The 19,954-nt window shown below is 46.7% G+C and overlaps 1 protein-coding gene across 3 annotated transcripts in view; it reads left to right on the top strand.

Annotated features, from left to right (window-relative positions):
* Positions 1–19,233, top strand: part of LOC120451470 (RNA polymerase II degradation factor 1) — a 34,822-nt gene extending 15,589 nt beyond the window's left edge. Inside the window, exons 1-2 of one of the 3 annotated variants that reach the window (XR_005616387.1) lie at positions 1,100–1,952; positions 12,158–12,603. Coding sequence is in view for 2 of the 3 variants with exons in the window: in XM_039635159.2 (XP_039491093.1) it covers positions 1,941–1,952; positions 15,881–18,583 (2,715 nt within the window). In the remaining variant the exon portion in view is untranslated. Of the gene's footprint in view, positions 1–1,099; positions 1,953–12,157; positions 12,604–15,880 lie in introns of those variants that run through there. The other 2 variants (XM_039635159.2, XM_039635158.1) reach the window with 2 other exon arrangements.
* Positions 19,234–19,954: the final 721 nt, after the last annotated feature.

Raw genomic sequence — 19,954 nt, 5'->3', positions numbered from 1 at the left:
AGTCGCTTTGCCTGAGTTTGCTTTGTCGCTGCCTTCGCCGCATACCACTCACACACACACTGACAAAGACTGCCATGCATGTGCCCATGTGGAAATGTACCTTTATATAAACGAAAACGAACGACCCGATACGAAACGAAACAAAATCCCAACTGACAAGCAAGACTGACACACAGATACACGCACACACAGCTGCGAGAGATACACCGTTGGTGGTATTGGTGTAGACTGTTAGTCAGCATTTGTGCGGCATAGGGTTGCCATATGGCCGAAATCTACGCGGTCATGGGGTTTACTCTGTGGCTGGTTTGGAAAAGTACTGGGTGTCAAAATATGTTCCTTTTAAAACTATATTACTTTTAGAAAAGTATATTCATTATATAATGTTGTATATAAATTATATTTATGTAAACAGCTCAAAGAATAAGAGCTTATAAGTGTAATTTAAATTATAGACTCTTGAGAACTATTGATATTGTATATAGAGCACAGTATGTACGATTTTTTTATATTTTGAGCACAGTACTATAATTTTGACTATTAAATTTGAACTTTGAAATTTGAAACCTGAATGTTAAAGAAAGTTTTTTCCAAGTAAGAAAATATAATAATAATATACCAAGCAATTTAAACATTTTTTACAATGACTAAGAATAAACATGGCTATCAAAATCCCAAGAACAAACATAAATCATTATATTTTTAACGTATACTGTTGGAATATGGGAGTTGGTAATGCATTCTGATAAATAACAATGTGTAGCTGCAAGAAATTGAAGTCTTTACAATTCTAGTATCTCTATCTATATCTATATCTATATCAGCCCTAAGAAGTTTAAAAACCCTACCCGATCGCTATCTGAAGATGTCAAAAACCCAATCGACTTTCAAATCGAGCCTTGCACTCTGGCAACGCCACGGCAGTTGCTTGTATCTTTTAAATACCCGCTCCCACAATCGAACCGAATACCGAACGAACCGGCGGGCCAAAGCGCCTGGTTTGGTTTGCTTTGGCTTTGGGTTTGCACAACGTTTCGCTTCGCTGTTCGTAGTTCGTTATTCCGTAGTTCGTTATTTAGTTGCTGGGATTTCTGCCTTGCGTTGCTGTGCTGGGTTTAAATTGGTGGCTGGCAACACCGCTCGGCCTCACACACAGCTGGCAATGCCCCTGTATTGTGATTGTGTTGTGTGTGCGCGCTCTCGCTCTCTCCCAGTCAGTCCCACCGCTCTTTCTCTCCTCTCCACCCCCGCTGCTATCGAGAAACTCGTTCAGTTTCAATGCTTTTTACATAAGTGCGCGTCGCGCAAGGGAGATAGCTATATGCAGCTTGCTCGCTCGCACTCGCCACGAACGGTGCTCGTACAGGGGTGCATTTACTTGCGTCTGTGTGCGTGCCTGCCGTTTGGCTGCCTGCTGCCTGCTTCTTGAGCGCCGAGCGTTTTATTTGTGATTTTAGCACGGTGCTGCGAGGTCCACGTCGCTCATTTGCTCCGTGCCCGCTCGACAGCTCCAATTCGAAAACGACGTAAACGCCAGCCGTTCGCCAAGCGCGCGTAGTTCAAAGTTATCAACTCGAAACACTGTTTCTCGGAAAAAGTGCACACCGTTAAATGTGAAATATTCAATCAAGTCAACTGGAGTATATAAAAATATTTTAAAAAAAGTATAGTGAACTGCATTAAATACAGATCGATCAGTTTGAGTAGTGCCAGCCATGTCGTCCAAGTTCTGTGATGCCGCTTTGGGTCGCTCCTACGCCTGCTCGTCCCGCTTTCCTTCGGGACACCTGCTGGCCGCCCTCTGATCCGCCCACGCCGCCCAGTGACTGACTGAAAGGGATCGTACCGCCCTGAACAAAAACTCCAACGCGTTACCTTTTTTTTCGTTTCCCATCTATTTGGCTATAAAAGTTGTGAACCTGGGAACGGCCCAGCTGAAAATGTGCACTGAGGTGAGTCTTCCAAATCCGGCCAGGATTGGTTAAAAAGTATTTTAAAGAATTTCGGGATATAAACAATTTTTTAAAGGGGAATTCGAGATGTGTCTGAACACTTCTCTGATCACAGATACTAATAGATAAGAGGGTTTTCAAACTTTTCAATTTAAATGAATGAATTTTGAAAATCCAAATTGGGAATTATTTACTAAACTTAGTATTAAAACGATATTTTAAATAAACCGTTAACTTTACTAAAATGCAGGAAGATTAAAAAAAAAGTATTTATTGTAAACTTAAATTGCATTATGTTTAATCAGTTAGCAACGAAAACAGCAAAGATATTCGGAATTCCCAGCTTAACAGTTCAAGTACGAGCGAGATTAGCGCCTGGCTCACATTCCAAGTAATACCAATCCCTCAAACTGACTTATCAGTAACTTGAACTTGCCACAAGTTCAGTTCGTCTAGAACTGATAAGGCGATGTTGTGGTTGCGCCTCCGCCAATTGGTGAATCTCTCAGGTGGCATGCCGCACCTGCAGCGTCTCCTTGCGAAATGCGCGTAGCTTCAACATGTGGTTTGTGAGCTTATTGGCAATGCGTGGGCGGGTGTTTGACTCAGTGGGTGGGGATGATGATGATGATGGTGGCGGTGCTCTGGGCATGACATGCAAACTTAGGTGGCTGGATACCAGCCAAATCCCAGGGATAAGGAGTAATGAAGGTTCTCAGCAACAAAGGGACATGACAGCGAACCCAAGAACAGCAACAATGCCCGCTCTCGGTGGCTGCTGCCATTCAGCAATGTAAACAATGCACAAGTTGCACGTGCAGCCAGCAGGCTGGCCAGTGCCCCCTTTAATACCCAAACCCAAACCCCTGACGAAACACAGTAAGAAATGAGTGTATCCCAAGTTATGCACTGTTTGGAAGAGAATACGATTTGATTCGCATTACATTTTTGATAACAGACTGGTCACTTACAAATTATTTAAAATATTTGTTATTAAAAAACTGTATCTTATACCAGTAATTAAGTTTTAACAGCATATTTATATTTAACATAACCATGTAAAATGGATGCTTTATTAACCGTATAACTTCATATCAAAACATAATCTTTAGAAATGCTTTTGGTATTGGGCTTTCTCATTTCTAAGCAAAAATAACACTTGCCAGCTTTTCAGTGCAGTAATAACCGTCTGAACTGCGGCAGTCCTTCTCCCTCGCACTTTGTGACCGTGCTAGGCATCGTGCAGCGCCATCTATTGGCACACATTCGCACAATATGCTAAATAGCCGCTGCTTGCGTCAACAGCTCCGTCGGCGTCGCTGTCGCCGGCTTAGCCGCTGCGCTTGTCTAATGCAACGCAACAATTGGACAGCAGCAGCGTCGGCAGCAGCAAAGCAGCAGACAGCTGACTTTTGGGGCCTTTTAATTAATTACATGCAAACGCTCTTTTTCGGCTCTCCTCATGCTCGCTCTCTCAGCCCGCCCCCTCGCCAACCACCCGCCCACAGACACAGCTCCCCCGCAGAAAACAGCAACAAACTTTTTGGCGTCGCCGTCGGCGTCAGCGTCATTGCTCTGTTTACGTTTTCTCTTTCGTTGACGGCAGCGGAGCAGTTCGCATTAATTTCTTAGTTCTTTCGACAGCAAGAAAAAGTTGTTCAATGCGTTGAGTTCATGCTGAATTTTCCGCCAGTACGTAGAACTCCAAAATGGCCTTGCTGTATTGCATTAAAGGTTACTGAATCCCTGTAGTTTTAAAACTACATACATAGATAAATAATATAATATTAGACTAAACATACATCTTGTAGTTGGATTTCTCGGTCAGTTGCACCTAAATCCCAACGACCTCTATCTAACTCTTATAATATGCGATTTATGTACATAAATATGTATGTAAATATGTCCAACTCCATTAATATGACTTACAAATCCTCTTATAAGAAGTCAAATCTTCACGCAAGAATTGGTACCGTCCTTTCTTTCTTCGAGTACTGTTTTGACTTGAGGAAGTTGCAGTTTCGAGTGGAAGTATCTTTTATGATCACCCTGTCCGACACCTTTCTCTATTGCACAATAATCCGTTTTGATAAATGCAACTCACAACGCCTTCACCACTGATTGTTTACTTTTCTTCAGAGCCAAAGGGCATTTCCCGTTCGTTGCAGTCTTGATTCTGAGCGCCTTATCTTTATTCCTTTTCTTGTTCTGCTCTTTTAATTGTTCTTTATGGTTATGTGCTGCGCTGAATTGTTGTTGTTTTCGTTCCTCCTTGTCGTTTTGGCTGCTCGTTTGGTTTGGGGTTTTTGGGGTGGTGCAAATTCCGGCACGAGACTTAATTCACTTAATTGAGCAGGCAGCGCAGTCAGCCTCAGCCGCGGCAGTGACCGCGACTGCGACTGCGGCTGGGACCGAGGCAGCAGCAGAGGCACAGGCAGAGGCAGAGGCAGAGGCTAAAGCACGGGCCGGGTGGCCTGGCAAATAATAGTTTGGAGTTGGCGCCGGACCGGCATGGCACGGATGTGTACATGGAATATAGGAGGCGACCGCCTTTGGTGATTTCACTTTCAGATACATTAACACAAGTGCGCTGAATTGCGCGCGCCTTTTGAGTTATTGGTAGCAGCGACGCTGGCTGCGCAGCACCAGCAGCAGCCTCCTTCGTTGCCCATTTTCTTTGGCTCTTCGATTTTATGAATGAAAATCGCGACTTGGTTGGTTTGGTTTTGGTTACGCTTTGGTTGCACATATAGTCACATAGCCGCTGCTATATTTGCATGAGTGTGTGAGTGGAGCGAAGGATACGCACACACATGTGTCTGGTGTCTGGGGCAGCCATAAAATAAATGCCTTCAGGGGGCTTCAACCACGCCACTGAGGGTGTACGTGTGTGTGTGTGTGAGCGTGCCCCAATAATACCATTATCCTTGGATGCTCTGGCTCCCTTAATTTACCCTCGCATCTTAACTTGTTGCCGGCTCCTTGGGTCAAGTGCAACACGAAAACGCAAATTGCTCAATGAGGAATGTATAATCAAATAAGAGGAGGAGGAGTTGGAATTTCTTTATTTTTGTTCTCTTCTTTTGTTGTGTTACCAGTCTTCTAAAAATGTAAACAAAAGACTGCCACGAAAGAGGACGGGCGATGGCACCGCGTCGCATGAGCGATTTGGGACCCAGTCACGACTTGTGTCGTCCCGCAGGTGAAACAGGAAAGAAATGCATCCTGCTAAGTTATGGACTTGAATTTACGAAGTATTAAGAACTTCTCAGTAGTTAGTTCTTAACCTTCATGATATATTTTAAGTCTTATACCTTGGACACGAAAGTATCGCTCAATTAAGATATAATCAGCACCTACACTTTGACCCACTGTAAACTGCTTTATCATTGCACACTTTTAATAACTATCGGTAGACCAATGACAATTAATATTCCAGTTGCTGTATTAACCCATAAAACCGAGCCCCTTGTTAATGACGCTCGATTGTCCCGAGGGTTAAGTTCAGATCCCTAGATAAGAGCTATCGTAGGCAGTCGGTTCAACAAACCTCAAGTTGGCTAGTTAAGGGATTTGAAGGCGGATCACTAGCGGCTCCAGCCAAAACTTGAGCTTATCACTAATGACATGCAAGTTGTGCCGTTGCTAACAGCTGTTTTTCAACCACAACAGAGAGCGTAGCAAGTTGGACGTAAAACAATCACTGTGCCTCTTTAGGTCCCCTGTTGACCGATTGAAAGATTTGCTCGCACAGAGCGTATATGGCAACGCGGTCTTGACTTGGCTTGACTTAATGTATGCCCACACATCCACGGGCAACATACAAAGACAGCTGGCAGCGGCGAGTTGTGGCACGAAATCTTATCAATGAATGCGCATCACTTGCACTTGTTTGCACCACCTGAGGGGGGGATGATGTGGCTATATGGCTATGGCGATGGCGATGGCTATGACTATGACTATGGCTATGGCTATGGCTATGGCTTTGGGTATGAGTTCGGGGAATTACCGGCTGGCGACGACGTAAATGGCTCGACGATGACGATGACGACGACGGCCGTGTGATGATGACGTGACTCTCAGGCGGTCCAGGGCGCGAACAACAACAACAACAGAAGCCACTACACGTGCAATGTCCAACTACCAATGCACTTGCACACGCACACCATTAGCATTATTAAATCGCAAGCCGCAAATTTGCGGTTGCGTCACCTACTTAACACGCGGACCATAGACCATGAACGATGGCCAGTTGGGCAACTGAGACAACTGACCAAAGAGACGGAAGCTGGGGTGGAAGAGCGAGACAGGAGCACCATCCACGGGTTTGCTTAAGGACAACAGCACTACGAGAGCGCTAGCGAAAATTTCCATTAAGCCAAATTAAAGTTATCGTACGCAGAGCAGCGACAGAGCAAGGCTAACTGGCCCTCCCAGCTCACCACTACATGGTCCACCCCAATTCCCCACCCACTCAAGCACACTGGCAAAAATAATGCCCCGAATGACGTGCTACTTGAAGTATAACTGAATCGAAAATAAAAATCAGTTCGATTTTGGATTCTAGGGTTATAAATGCAATAGTTATAAATGAAAGGTGTCTTGAATCTTAAGCAATTGCAGCGCTTGAAGGCATCCTTTAAAATACAAATCTGTCTACGCACATAAAAAAACCTCCGTGATTTTATTTTCCACCGTGTACGGTTGTTCACTCTGCCTCCTCCGCATGTCCTCGCTTCCATTTTCATTTCTCTCGCTGCTCTCACTGACAACCGCCCCACCACCCACGCAACAACAACAACACCAACTGAATACGGCAAAAAAGAGGAAGGCAGTGGAGTGGTTTGAAACATTCCATCTCTCTTTCTCTCTTCCGCACTCCCTTTCTCTTTTGCTCAGCCCACGTAGTGGTGTACGTGCAATTGGAAAAGTGGTTTTCATACTAGTGGATGGCCCAAAACCACCACCACCACCAGCGCCGACAGCAGAGCAGCAGCACCACCACCATCAATCCACCCAAAACCCATCGTATTTCTCGTCCTGTTTGGTAGGCTTCATTATGCCAGAACTGGGGGGTTAATGGGAGGTACAGTGGGTGGCATAGCATTTCACCCAATTTCATTATATTTGCCAACGTTTTTAGCTTTTATACGTCACACGGCATATCTCACCACACCCAACACAAGGAGCATTCAGAGTGGGTGGTTTGGGTTGATTTTATAAGGGGGATGTCGGGGTATGGTCGAGGTACGGTCGGGTCGTACGATAGAGAAAAGCCGGTTCGACTTTACTGCGCAGGGTCGCCAACTCGACTCGATGAGAGGGGTTGGGTGGGACAGGATGAGGCGAAGGATATGGGAGGGCTGATGGTGGATGTGTGGCTGGGCTGCTGGTATATGGATGTAGGTGGTTTTCGGCTGCCTGTGCTGCCAACCCATTATTATAAAGAATATAATATTATAATAATGTCAGGCATAAAGTGCCAGAGAGAGAGACAGAGACGGAATAGCAGAGAGGGTGTCTCGGGAAGAGGAAGATTCGCCCAACCCTCCGTGGGGGCTGTTGGAGCTTACACACACACAAGCACAACGAAAGCCCGTGTATATGTGCAGAATAAGGTTATTTTATAAACAGTCCAGGGTGTTATAAGGGGACACTGCCACCGGGGGAGGGTTGAATGTATGTGTGGGCGGCCGTATCGAAGCAGAGCCGGAATATACGAGTGCGGGAGTCCGGGAGTTGGCGTCATAGTCACGGATGGGCGCTCGTGGGCGGACATGGGTTAAAGCGGCAAGGCAGCCCTTAAAGAGTGTTAACCATGGAACCGTTAAATAAAGGACACACTGATTGGGTCCCGCGATAAATCCTAAACTTCAAGATCAACTGAGTTAGCAAATGGAGAATAGCTATTTGTAGATTGGCCTAGATCGGAATATGTGATCAGATCACTTTAGCCAAGAAACCAAAAGTCTTAATTTTTGATACAAACCTGGAAATAAATATTTTAAAAGAAGCTGAATTTCACATAAATAAGATATCTTGTTAGTTTTTTTGTTAACGATCAGAATCGAATACACAAATATCTTTCAACTAAAAACGTCTTTTCTACCTAATAAACTGAGCTTTCTTTTAAACCTTCTACTATAATATTCAATGTATGTATAATATAGTGCTCTCAAATGCTATGAACAGTCCTCCAGTTTTCCTATAAAGTCTTTATCATTCAATGTACTTTGACAGTATCTTCGCTATTTGATTGCCTCATGCCGTAGGAAAATGCCAGCAGGCAACCTTGGTTCGATCCGTTAGCTTTGTGGCGCTGCGCTGGCGAGTTCAAATCCGAAACCGATTCAAACTACGTGAATTTGCGCGCGCTACGCTGCGGCCGTTGTCCGACATCCGACGAATACAATATCCAACATCCGTTATCCCACCACGCTAGCAACCTTCGCTAAAACGAGCGCGCCGTACTTACCACTTACCACACATACTACAACTGAAAGCGGGGGGTTTTTGGGGTGGGATTCTTCGTCCCCTTTGAGATTTTTGCCATTCTAAGCGAAACGCACTAGAAAAACGGTCGCTGTAAGCCTGTTCTTCTTCTTCCCCATCTACTCTTCTTTCTTTGGCACATCGAGTGTTTTCGAAACGCAAAAAGAAACAAAAATATTTTCAACAAAAATCGGAACGCAACACTGCCGACTCAGTCGACGACGAGTCGTTGTTGTCGTTGTTGTTGCCGCCATCATTTATTTTTTCGTCGTTTCTTTTTTTCCTGCTACATACTACAAAATTAAACTCGAACGAACCAGCGAACGAACGAACGAACGTTCGCTTGGCTCCGTGCTTTTGGAACGGCAAAAGTTGCGATATTACGTCCCTCGCTATCAACAGCACAGCGATGGCAGCTCTTACCCTGTACAGTGTACATGCATATACACGAACAAGCGATTTTAATACATGAAATTTTACTGTGCAGTATACACACACACACACCCATCCGAACACATACCAACATGCACATACAGCACACTGGTTCCATCATCATTATTTACCAGCATTCGCTTTGTTGTTTTACCCTCGCTCGCTCTCTTCTCTTCTCTTTGCCTGCCTTCTCTCTCGTGTCATCTCCCTTTCCCCTTCGCGTTGCAGCGGCCCATACTTTATTTTTAACTGTGCGACTGTACTTCGTGTGTCGGTCGTTCGGCTCGTTCGCTTGTCATGTTTGTACATATATACGAACGGAGCGTCTGTATGTATGCGGTGAGTCGAGTCAGCAACATTGGATGTAGCTGTGGATGTACGTATGTATGCATGGGATGTGGAGTGGAGTCTTTGTTGGTTGGGGCTGTATGTACAAACATACGTACATATATACCCACAGTTTTTTCCATGGTATTTTTTTTTGTTTTTGTAATTTTATGTTTACCAAGCGGCTTGGTGAATGTACGTACGTACGCCTCGATAGCTGTTGTTGCCTCGTACACTGCGCGACGTGCAATTTGCGCAGTGTGCTGTCGCTCCGACAATTGTTAACGGCAATTGTTGTTGCTCGTTGGCTGTAGCCCTGGTTCCGATTCGGAGCGATTAGCGCACTTGACGCAACTCAACTCAACTCTCTTTTGCTCTGCTCACTCTACTCGTGCTCTTGTCTTATCAGCTGGTCTGCGTGATAAGAGCCGCACGGCAGAAATTTTTGCATACAGATCGATGATCATCGGCTATCTGCCCAAGTGGGGAAGCTATTGGGGATCACCATTCTTTTATCACCACACCTCGTGGGTTCAGATATTAAGGCGTTTGATTTTAGAGATCTCTAGACATCATTGCAGTGTATTTGAAGAGGTTCGTCGTTTTTAGAGTCAATCTTCAAATAAATTCGATAAAAATAAATAACTGGAGAATGTTACATATTGGTTCATATGCTCTCAATATCGAAAGCACTTATTTTAGATGGGTATTACTATATAATCACTTTTTAAAGTCTGTAGGATCGTGCTTTATAATAATCTAAAAATTGAGTTAAATATAAGATTAGAGTTTAAAACTTATAAGTTGGTGTCAATATTCCTATCAATTCCGATCGTAGGAAGGTCCCACAATTGCTCAGACCACTTCTTATTAGCTAGACTAGGCAATCAATCGACCAACAGGTTGATTTCCTGGCAATTTCATTCCCATCTCAAGTCGTCCCGCTACTTGGCAAAGGTTCAATCACAGTCGAATTCGTCCTTAAAGTCTCGACAGTCGGAATGGCATATTGATGGATCGCTTGGGTTGGTCAGGTAGAAAGTGAGTGCTTCAATCCTAGAAAACCGAAATTGAGCCCGAACCCACTGGCGTGTCTAATGCGCTGCATCCTTTTCTGGGATTATGGTTCTCGACCTTAGGTAAAAATGCTCGCCCGACCCTTGGGCGGCTTACAATGGAATGGGATGATGATGATATGGGTTGGTTGGATGGTTGGATGGCTGGTATTGGGATTTGTGAGGGTCTCGACTCACGTTTCACGAAATGCCGAACTCTGCCTTTGCCGTACACATCGCAGAAACAGCTGAGTTGAGTTGCCTTGATAGAAAGCAGGCGGGGCTGGGAGGTATGGTTCATTGACCAAAAGTTACCATTCTTAACCCCCACCTCCCAAACATTCCCCACTTGGCCTCCTCTCGTATGGGTAATGTATGTTGTCAGCTGTTCCCCCATTTCGCCAAATCACATACACTGACACTCACGTACGCAAAGTGGGAAGAGCGAGAGATGCCTTGCAAATTTTCAATGTCACCAATTGCGATGCCAACTTCGCTGCCGACGTCGCTGCTTATAAATCTTCGACATGAAGCGCGCAACAAAAAGCCGCAAAAAAAAAGAAGGCAGAAACAGCAAGCAGCGTGCATTGAAAATTGCTCTAATTCGCCAAAAAACAGCTGATTTGGTCGACGACGCCGCCGTCGCGGTGGCTTCCTGTCTCCGTCGCGGCCGCTGCCTCCGCCTCTGCCGCCAATCGACGTCCCCACATCCACATCCACATCGACACGGGGACTCGTACTCGAAACTCGGTATCGAAATCGGAATCGGGGGTTTTGTGTCTGTCAGTCGTGCGGCGAACTCCGTGGTGCGGCAACATGAAATGGCCGACGCAAAATATGCGCACATCAAAAAAGACTGCCACCTACAACGCAGCCCACGAACTCCACCCAATCCAAAAAGCACAGACCATCCGTAGCTCTCTAACACAGCCTTGATTCATGTTTGGGTAAACAAACAGTCTTGCAACTATTGAGTGGACCAGTCTTTTTACAAATATCCATAGATACAGTGGAATTAAAGCACAAAATATTCGTTAAAACATATGAAAAAAGTATTATTACCATCGATAACATATTTCTTTGGGGGATTGTAGTAAAAATATGAAAAGCTTCTACTAGATTTGTTTAATTCTTATACACTTTCAATTGCATAGTTGGTATTCATTTTAACATTACAAATGCTTTACCTCCGAGAGGGGAACTAGATTTGAGCTAGTGGGAAAGCCTGGCTTGAACATCTTTCCGTTCCCACATCGTCATGTGCCGCTATAAGCAAATAGCTCTGTTATTGTTGTGGGTGTTTGCATTCAAAGTTTTCACCATGAGGGAGGGAAAAATAACTGAGCCAGCATGGGAAACTCCGAGGGACCAGCTACCATATCGGCGTCATCTCGAGCTTCCCATCCACATCCATGTCCAGATCCAGATCCACATCCACATCCAGATCCAGATCCACAACCACCAACATAAGAAACTAAGAGAACTGGGCTCGAGAAAGAAGAGTGGGAGAGCGGGTAGTGCTGGTGCGTCTTCGCCCCTGTCTTCAATTCAATTCATTTTTATTATGATGAGCTGAAGACCGCTTCGTCTTCGTCTTCTTCTTATTCAACTCCGTTGAACCCCAGCTTGCTGGTAATTTTTTTTATTATGCCCCATCGTCGTTGTCTTCGGGCCGCGCGCGCTCTTTTTTATGTTTCCAAAGTTTCTTCTTCCTCTTTGGCTCGTACACTTAAATTGCTTTGGCGGAGATCGCGGCTTAAACCCAAACCCAAACCCAAACCCAGCTCGAAAGCCGAAACTCGGCTTTTTTGCTTCTACTTGTTATTTTTTTCTTTCTTTATTTTTGTTTCTCTTAACGTTGTTTTTTATGTGCGGCTCTCGGCTCGACTCGATTCGCAGCTATCGCACGTTGTGCTGTGCGCCCCAGCCGAAGAATTCAAAGTGGGGCCCCCAGACCAGAGCACCAGACCCGCTACGACCGGAGTGGATCGGGCCAGAGCCACAGTCGTAGCCAGGCCCAGACCCACAGCCACAGCCACAGCCAAAGCCCACAGCCCAGAGTTAAAGCCAGCCGGAGTTTCAGAGCCGAGGCACTGGAGGTAGCAACAACGACAACGACAACGGCAACGGCAACGACAACGGCGACCGACTTAAATGCTTGGAAGTCGACTCTCGAACGGGCACAATGGGATGGAATGTTATTTGGGAAATCATATTGGGTCTTAATAAAAGTATAGAAAAGTAAAAAAGTATATAGGAAAAAATATTGCTCCAAGCTACATTTTCTGTGCTATTAATTACCAAAAAGTTAAAATTTTGTATTTTATTGAATTTTAAATTACGCCTGAGCCTAGATTGTTTTGTAAAATACTCAAAAATTACTATTACTATTACTATTACTTTTTGGTCCTTTAGCTATAGAACCCTACAACGTATAGCTACTCATTGTTGAACACAGAAAAGATCTCATCTGATCTAGTACTAAAATATAAATTTTTATATTTAACTCCGGGCTGTTGGCATAGAAAAGACTTTTAGGTCAGTTTTAGCCCACTGTCTCCTGGCTCTTAGCTCTTGGCTCTGCCTTTCGGCCAAACATTTCGTTTCGTGTTGCTTTTGCTGTTGCTGTTGCTGTTGCTGCTGACGATGACTGGCTCCGGCTCTCAGGTTGGGTTGGTTTCTGTTCGCTGGCTGCTTGTTTGGCTCATAACCTGAAACTTGAATATTGTGGAATTTGAAGGTAGCGACGATGTTGTAGTTGTTGTTGTTACTGCAGCAGCAACAGCAACAACTGCAGCGACGCTGCGTGCGAGCTTTAGACTCGGGCCGTCATTTTGGAGCCAGTCGAAGTCGGAGCCGTAGACGGAGACCCACGCCCCTCGCTCCGCCAATCTCCTCCTGCTTTTTCAGTCAGTTTTCAGTTTTCAGTCCGCTGCCAGTGCCAGCTGAAACGAGTTGCTGGCGAAGCGTAAAATGCTGCTGCTGCTGCTGTTGTTATTGCTGCGCAAGTGTTGCTGTAGATGTTGCTGGTGGGTAAAAAGCAACGAACGCTTGACGGGTACTGGCTTTTGTGTTGCTGCTGCGGTGCCTGGTCGCTGTTGCCGCTTGAAACTGCCTGAGTGATGTTGGTGTGGCAATAAAATTCAACTTCCAGCAACATTGCCAGCGAACGCAGCTCGAAAATCATCATCATCAGCCAGCCAGACAGTCAGCCAGTCAGCTAGTCAGGCAGTCAGCCAGTCCCAAGATGATGGCCAGCATTGTATAAATTTTGTTTTCTGTTTTCTGGCTTATAATGATGGCCAGCATTTCTCCATTCGAACGAAAATTAGCGTAGAAAGTTTTCTTTTTCTTTATATTTTTTGTGTGCGCGCTGTTGTTGATGTTGATGCTCGCTTGCATTTTCCCGTTGCGAAGCTCAGCTGATGCGATTTGATTTGATCGAGGGGGTGAGCTTTTAGCTGATTGGTTTTTGGCGCAGCTTTTAAGCGCACACGACGTATGCGCAACGAGCTTCGGCTGCATTACACATACGACCAGTTGTCAACAGAACAATGAGCAATGAGCAATGAGTGAGCGCCGCCTCGCCTTTAAAACGACGACTGCGACGATAAGCATGAGTCAGCCGAGGCGGAATGGCAATGGGTACGGAGAAAAACCAATAATTCCGAGAAGGGACTTCTCGCTGCCGCAAAAGAAGACGTTGTATGGTTGGCTCTTGGCTTGGTTGGTTTGGTTGATTCGGTCCCAAAAGGGCGAACCATCCGGAGTCCGGACGGCCAGCATGTCTAGACTCGCTCCAGCCCCTATACCAAAAATAACACCGAAAATACAGCTGCAGACGCGAACGCGAACGAGAACGCAACGACGACGAGGGATGAAATGCGATGATGAGACATGCGGCAGTGGCAAGGCAAAACCCAGAGGCAGACAGGCAAACAAGGCGAGCCGGGGCAGAGAACAGGGACAGGGACAGAGGCAATGTACTGGGGCAGGGGCAGGGGAAATGGGCATTGACAGGGTCGAGGGTAGAAAAATGCGAAACACATGCGACTCAGCGACCGACGTCGACCGACCTCGATGACGATAACACACAGCGCACACAGCTCACACAGCAATGCGGACTGAAAACGAAACGAAAACTCACCCTCTAAATCGGGTTCTCGTATTATATTCCCCCAGTGCTGCAGGGAACTGCAGCAGCAGCAGCAGCAGCAGCAGCAACAGCAGCAACATCATAAGCAACATCAGCGGCACGGCGGCAACAGCACTGGCAAATATGCGAGCATATGGCAACCCTTATGGATATATGGATATGACAAAGGCCGTTCCTCGACCGACGTACCACGCACAGATGTTCAAAACTCGATGGGGAAAGTCTCGGTGAGGAAGGGCACGGGAATTGGGCAGAGTGCCGGCAATTGAAGGGTGGCAACTCTTAAGCACAGGCGATGTGAGTTGAAAATCCCCAGCTAGACTCCGCGATCGATCGATAGTCTTAAGCGGAAGGGTGGTGACATTTTTGGGGAGATGGAAGCTTATTGAAGCTCAAAATGTAAGGGGATAGATCATTTCAACTTTTGTTGCATTTTTATATTTATCAACCCAAGACTAAACATTTTAAGGCATTCTGAAATGTACTAGGTACTTTATCTATAACTTTTTTATTGAGATCTGCAAATAACATATGTACAAACATATTACTTGAAGTAAAAAAAATATGTGAAAAATAATGGGTCTACATATGTAGCTTACCCGGGCAAGTATTCTCCAGCATTCTTTCGTTCCACTGTTGATCAAAAATCTTGACTGGAGCAGAACTCGAAAACTTAAAAATAGTTTCAAAACAGAAAAACGAAACGTAGAAACGGAGAAACGGAGAAAAGTCCCACAGCAAATGTGGCGGAAGTTGATGGGAAAGTGCCAGGAAAAGCAGAGCATTCAGAATGGAAAGACTACGGCAATCGTGGCAGCCCACACGATTCTCGAGGTTCCGCCCTCTCTTCTCGTCTCTGTGCGTTTTATTTTAAGAAGATTTCGAGCAGCGTCGATGAGCAATGCCATCAGTCGAAAGGGGGAGGAGGTGGGGCTGGGTGGCTGGGTGGCTGGGGTGAGGCAGAGGGTGGCTGACTGACGGAAAGACAGCCTCGAGTTGCCTGGCTTGGCTGTTGCTGTTGCTTTTGGTGTTGTTGCCGCCTGGCATTTTCCATTCCATTTTCATGGCTCGAGTGGGTGGAAGGAACGAGGGTGGTACGGTGGCTGGCTGAGTGGGCGAAGGGGGGAGTTCAAGTCCCTGCCTGACTTCCATTTTCTTGATAAGTTTTTAGCTGGCTGTGTGTCCTTTGTTGGCTCGTGCGAACCGTGAGGAAATTTATGATGCACAGAGGGAAAATACCGAACTGAAAACTTATAAATAAAGAAATTTATTTGAGAACGATTTTAGCTTAAGGATTTGAGGGTTCTTTGTCGAACTTTAGAAATATTTAATTGTAATTTTCCTGCTCATCACAATTATTTCAGTAAGGTCACTTGCCTTTCTGCTGTGTGTCCAACTCCTTTGTAACGTGTTCTTTATTTTGACGGCAAATCACTAAATTTATGTTATATTCCCTCTTGTTGCAGGTGAATTCCGCGATGGGTCTTCAAGCAACAGCCGCCACCAAGCGGAAGCATGAGCTGACCTTCGACAGCAAGGATGCCAACACCACCTACACGGGCAACTGTGCCCCGCCCCCCGTCAAGGCCAACAAGTGGGCCGTCAGCAACAACAACTACCTGGAGTCGCTCGAGGAGCAGCAGCAGCAATCGCCATCGGAGCCAGCTGTTGAGTCCAACAACAACCACATTGTTTTAGAAGCAAACATGGATGCGTTAAAGCCAACGGAGCCAAGTATTAGCAATGGTCATGAAGTTACTACCGCCGTCGCAGCCCTGAAAAGCCAAGCGGAGGTGCCACTCCCGCCGACAGCGAGTGCGGCGATACCAGAGGACAGTATCGCTAGACTAGAGGTGGTCACCTCAGCCGTTCCTTGTCAGCCCTGGACGAGCAATGCGTCCACGACTCCATCGGCGGTGGCAGGACCCGCTGGATCCGCTGAACCAGTGGACTGCATCTCCAAGCTGCAGGCGGTCGCGGTGCCCAGTGATCCTTGGGGCAGCATTGCCACCCGCTCCACGCTGGCCACTACTCTGCTCAGCGCCGATGAGCTGGATGACGATGATGATGATTTTGAGGACGACTATGAGGAGGAGGAGAGCATCATACCCACCTACTGTCCCATGCGCTATCATCCCTTTGTGCCGCATCCGCACCCTCATCCGCACCAGCTGCCGTCCCATCCCCACCAGCAGCAGCCGCAGCAGCTCACCCAACAACAACCACATCCCCAGCAGCAGCAACTCGCCCAGCAGCAGCAACAACATCCGCAGCAGCAGAGAAGCTATGCCCCCGGATATGGGAGCAGGCAACCCAACTACTACTCGGAGCCTTTCCCGCAGCAGAATTGCTCGCGGACCGGAGGACCGCAGCACATGACGCAATCACCGCCGACACCGCAGCAGGCGCGTGGTTTTGCTCCACCCCAGTGGGCGACGGCGGGAAGCAGTCCAGCCAATCCCTCAGCTGGAGCTCAACAGTTCTACGAGGCGAGCAGCGGTGGTGCCTATGCCCCGCCAGCGGCGCCCCAGCAAACGATTCGTTGTGCAGAGAACGGCAAATCCTATCTAGACTTGGGCTGCAGCAGTGGCGCATCCGGCAACGCTGGAGGATCGCCCATTAGTCCGCCGCCCTCATCGGCACCTGTTGTTCCGTTCGCCGGCTTGCCGCTCCATGGCCTGCCGCTCAAGCGGTGCTGTGATGGACGACCCGGTGGCTGGTGCAGTGCCAACAGGAGTTGCTACAAGGACACGCGCCTGAAGATACGCAATCTGTCCATGTTCAAACTCTCCCGTTTCCGGCAGGTTTCCGAGCAGTCGCTATACCGCTCGGTGCTCATTTGTAACACGCTGAAGCGCATTGATCGGGAGATCGAAGCTGAGGCCAAGGAGCTGCACCAGGCGGCGCAACAGCACCACCAACAGGCGGCAGCAGCGGCAGCCGCAGCAGCAGCAGCGGCGGCTCAAGCGGCTCAGTACCACCCAGCCTACCAGCAGCAACAGCAATCCCCGCCAGCACCACTGCATCCGCATCCGCAGCAGCAGATGGACTATGCGCCCGTGTTGAACTGTGCCCGTTTGGCAAACATGGATCACTACCAGCAACTCAGTTTCCAGCCCCAGCACCAGCAACAACAGCAGCCTTCGCAACCACATGGCTACCACGAGCGTCTGGAGAGCCAGCCCGCCTACAGGGGCGTGGCAGCGGGTGCGGGCAGCTTCACTACGCAGCCGAGCAACTGTGATACATCAGCGGCAGCAAGTAGCAGCAATACCAGCGGCAACAGCAACAACTCCTCAGCGACAGCGGCGAGCAGCAACAGTAGTCTGCACCCCTACGATCACTATCCCTTTCGGGAGTCGCAATCTGGTCGAGCCACGCCCTTCCCGGCCTGCCCCACCACCACAGCAGCAGCGGCTGCAGCTTCGGCAGCAGCAGCAGCGGCCAGCGGAGGAGCAGCAACCACCCTGAGCAGCAGTTCCCCCGCATCAAGCAGCACTAGCAGCAACACCACTTCCTCAACGGTGATGAGCAGCAGTAGCGGGAATACTGTGAGCAGCAATGGCACCGCGCCTGTTGCCCCTACCACCAGCAGCAACAACTGCGATACTAGCGATTCGGGCTATGCGGACGACGACTCTACGCGATCCATCAACTGGAGTTCGGTGCTGAGCCTGAGTTCGCAATCGGCGCTGGATCCGCTGAACAACAACGATTTATTCAGCATACTTCCGTCGACGACCACACCCACAGCGGTGCCAGTTTCAGTGCCAGCCAGCAGTTCCAGTTCCTCCTCGGGATCCACGCTGGCATTCAGCGGGAGCTTCACCACCGTGCAAGCGAGCGGCGGCAGTAGCAGTTCCTGCGGGAGCAGCTCCACCACCGCCACATTCACCACCCTGTCCACCATTTCCTCGGCCACCCACTCGCTGACATCGTCGTATGTAAGCAGCATCAGCTCTAATGTGTCGGCGGGAGCCAATACCTGGGAGTACGGATTCCTGGACATGGAGTTCGGACTGGGGTCGGAGTTCACGGAGCTGGTGCCGAGCTGTAAGCTCAGCTCGGAGGATCTCTTCAAGAGCGGACTGGGCGGTCAGGTTGTGACCGCCTCCCGCCTGCACGACAACGAACTGGAGCAGCCGGCCCACATCATGGTTGGCAGTTAGTATCAGTTGTAGACGATGACGGCGATGGCCATGGATCCCCAGCGGATGGCGGCGTGCTGGTCGCGTCGCCTGCTGGCGCCCACTAGCAATTCCAAGCAGTATTGAAACGACAAAATGCGGGATGGGGAGAGAGGGATCTTAACTGCTAATTGTGCTCAGGTTGTGAACGTGCATGAGATATATAAGTAGGAGTATACAAATATGTATATTCGTAATTCTTGGTCCTAATTACCCCTCTCCCTTCCCTTACACAAGCAATCGGGGACACAAATTAATTGCAATCTTTAATGAAATTCTTAAGAGAAGTCGAAGAAATGGCAGAACAATGAATATGACAAATGAGCATGCAAAACTATTAGCAAATTTTTCTAAGTGTAAATATTGTTAGTCTTAAGGCAGAACAGCGAACTCCTAGCCAAGTAAGTTTGAAACGGAAGCAAAACAAAATTCTATATTAGCGTAACTTTAGCATTGTTAGTTGCAATTGTTGCAGTTTTTCGATTCAACACCACACAAGAACAACAACAGAATCAAATCGATCAACAAAAGGCCGTTGGAAATTTTTCAAATCCAAATCAATTAATAAAATTTACGTTTTGGCCTAAAGACGATGCAATATTCGGCGTACATGGCAAAATTGATGAAAAATAGAAAAACGTTTACTATATTACTAGCCATAAGTATTATTATTTATATACAAAACCGCAGAAAACAACAAACAAAAGAACAACTTAAAACAAAGTTTTATAAATGAAAAACAAACGAAAAAAAACACAACAAGAACAAAAAAATTAAAAACGCAAGCAAATATAAAGAATTTGTTAAAAAAAAAACAATATTTTTTAATATGTTTCGGTGTGGGTGGAGGAACTTAATTTTTCAGCGGAATATATCCAGATGAAACAAAAGTATTTATTCGTGAATATCTTTGATTAAATATCCTCGTCGCGCTCTGCAGAAATTCAAATTTCGATCCAAAGCAAACAAGACAGTGTTGCCACCCCAAAATAATCTTCCCAAACTGTACTTTAGTGTGATTCTTTAGGTTCGATTCCCCGCTACACAAAGCAGTGTAAACTGCTTGTCTGGTGGAAGCACCCGATAAAAATGTTACATAAGGGGTAACACTTTTTTGTATTTTGAAATATCCTTTTTTATTATCGATTACAATCGAATAATCATATTTAAATACTGGGACGGAAACTTCTGGAGTAGAAATACAGGTGGCGCAAAAGTCCGTTGTTTTTAATTTGTGATGCAGGGACATTAAAAGTTTAAGATATATGTATGTATATGTATGATTTTTAAGTGTTTTTAGCGAAAACACGAAAATGTTGTTCTTGAAGTTATATTCGCCTATGACGGTATAAT

This window comes from Drosophila santomea, chromosome 3R, assembly GCF_016746245.2.
Source record: "Drosophila santomea strain STO CAGO 1482 chromosome 3R, Prin_Dsan_1.1, whole genome shotgun sequence".
In the NCBI taxonomy this organism is placed as follows: Eukaryota; Metazoa; Arthropoda; class Insecta; order Diptera; family Drosophilidae; genus Drosophila; species Drosophila santomea.
The sequence above is the reverse complement of the archived record's forward strand: the minus strand, read 5'-3'. Positions and strand labels throughout refer to the sequence as shown.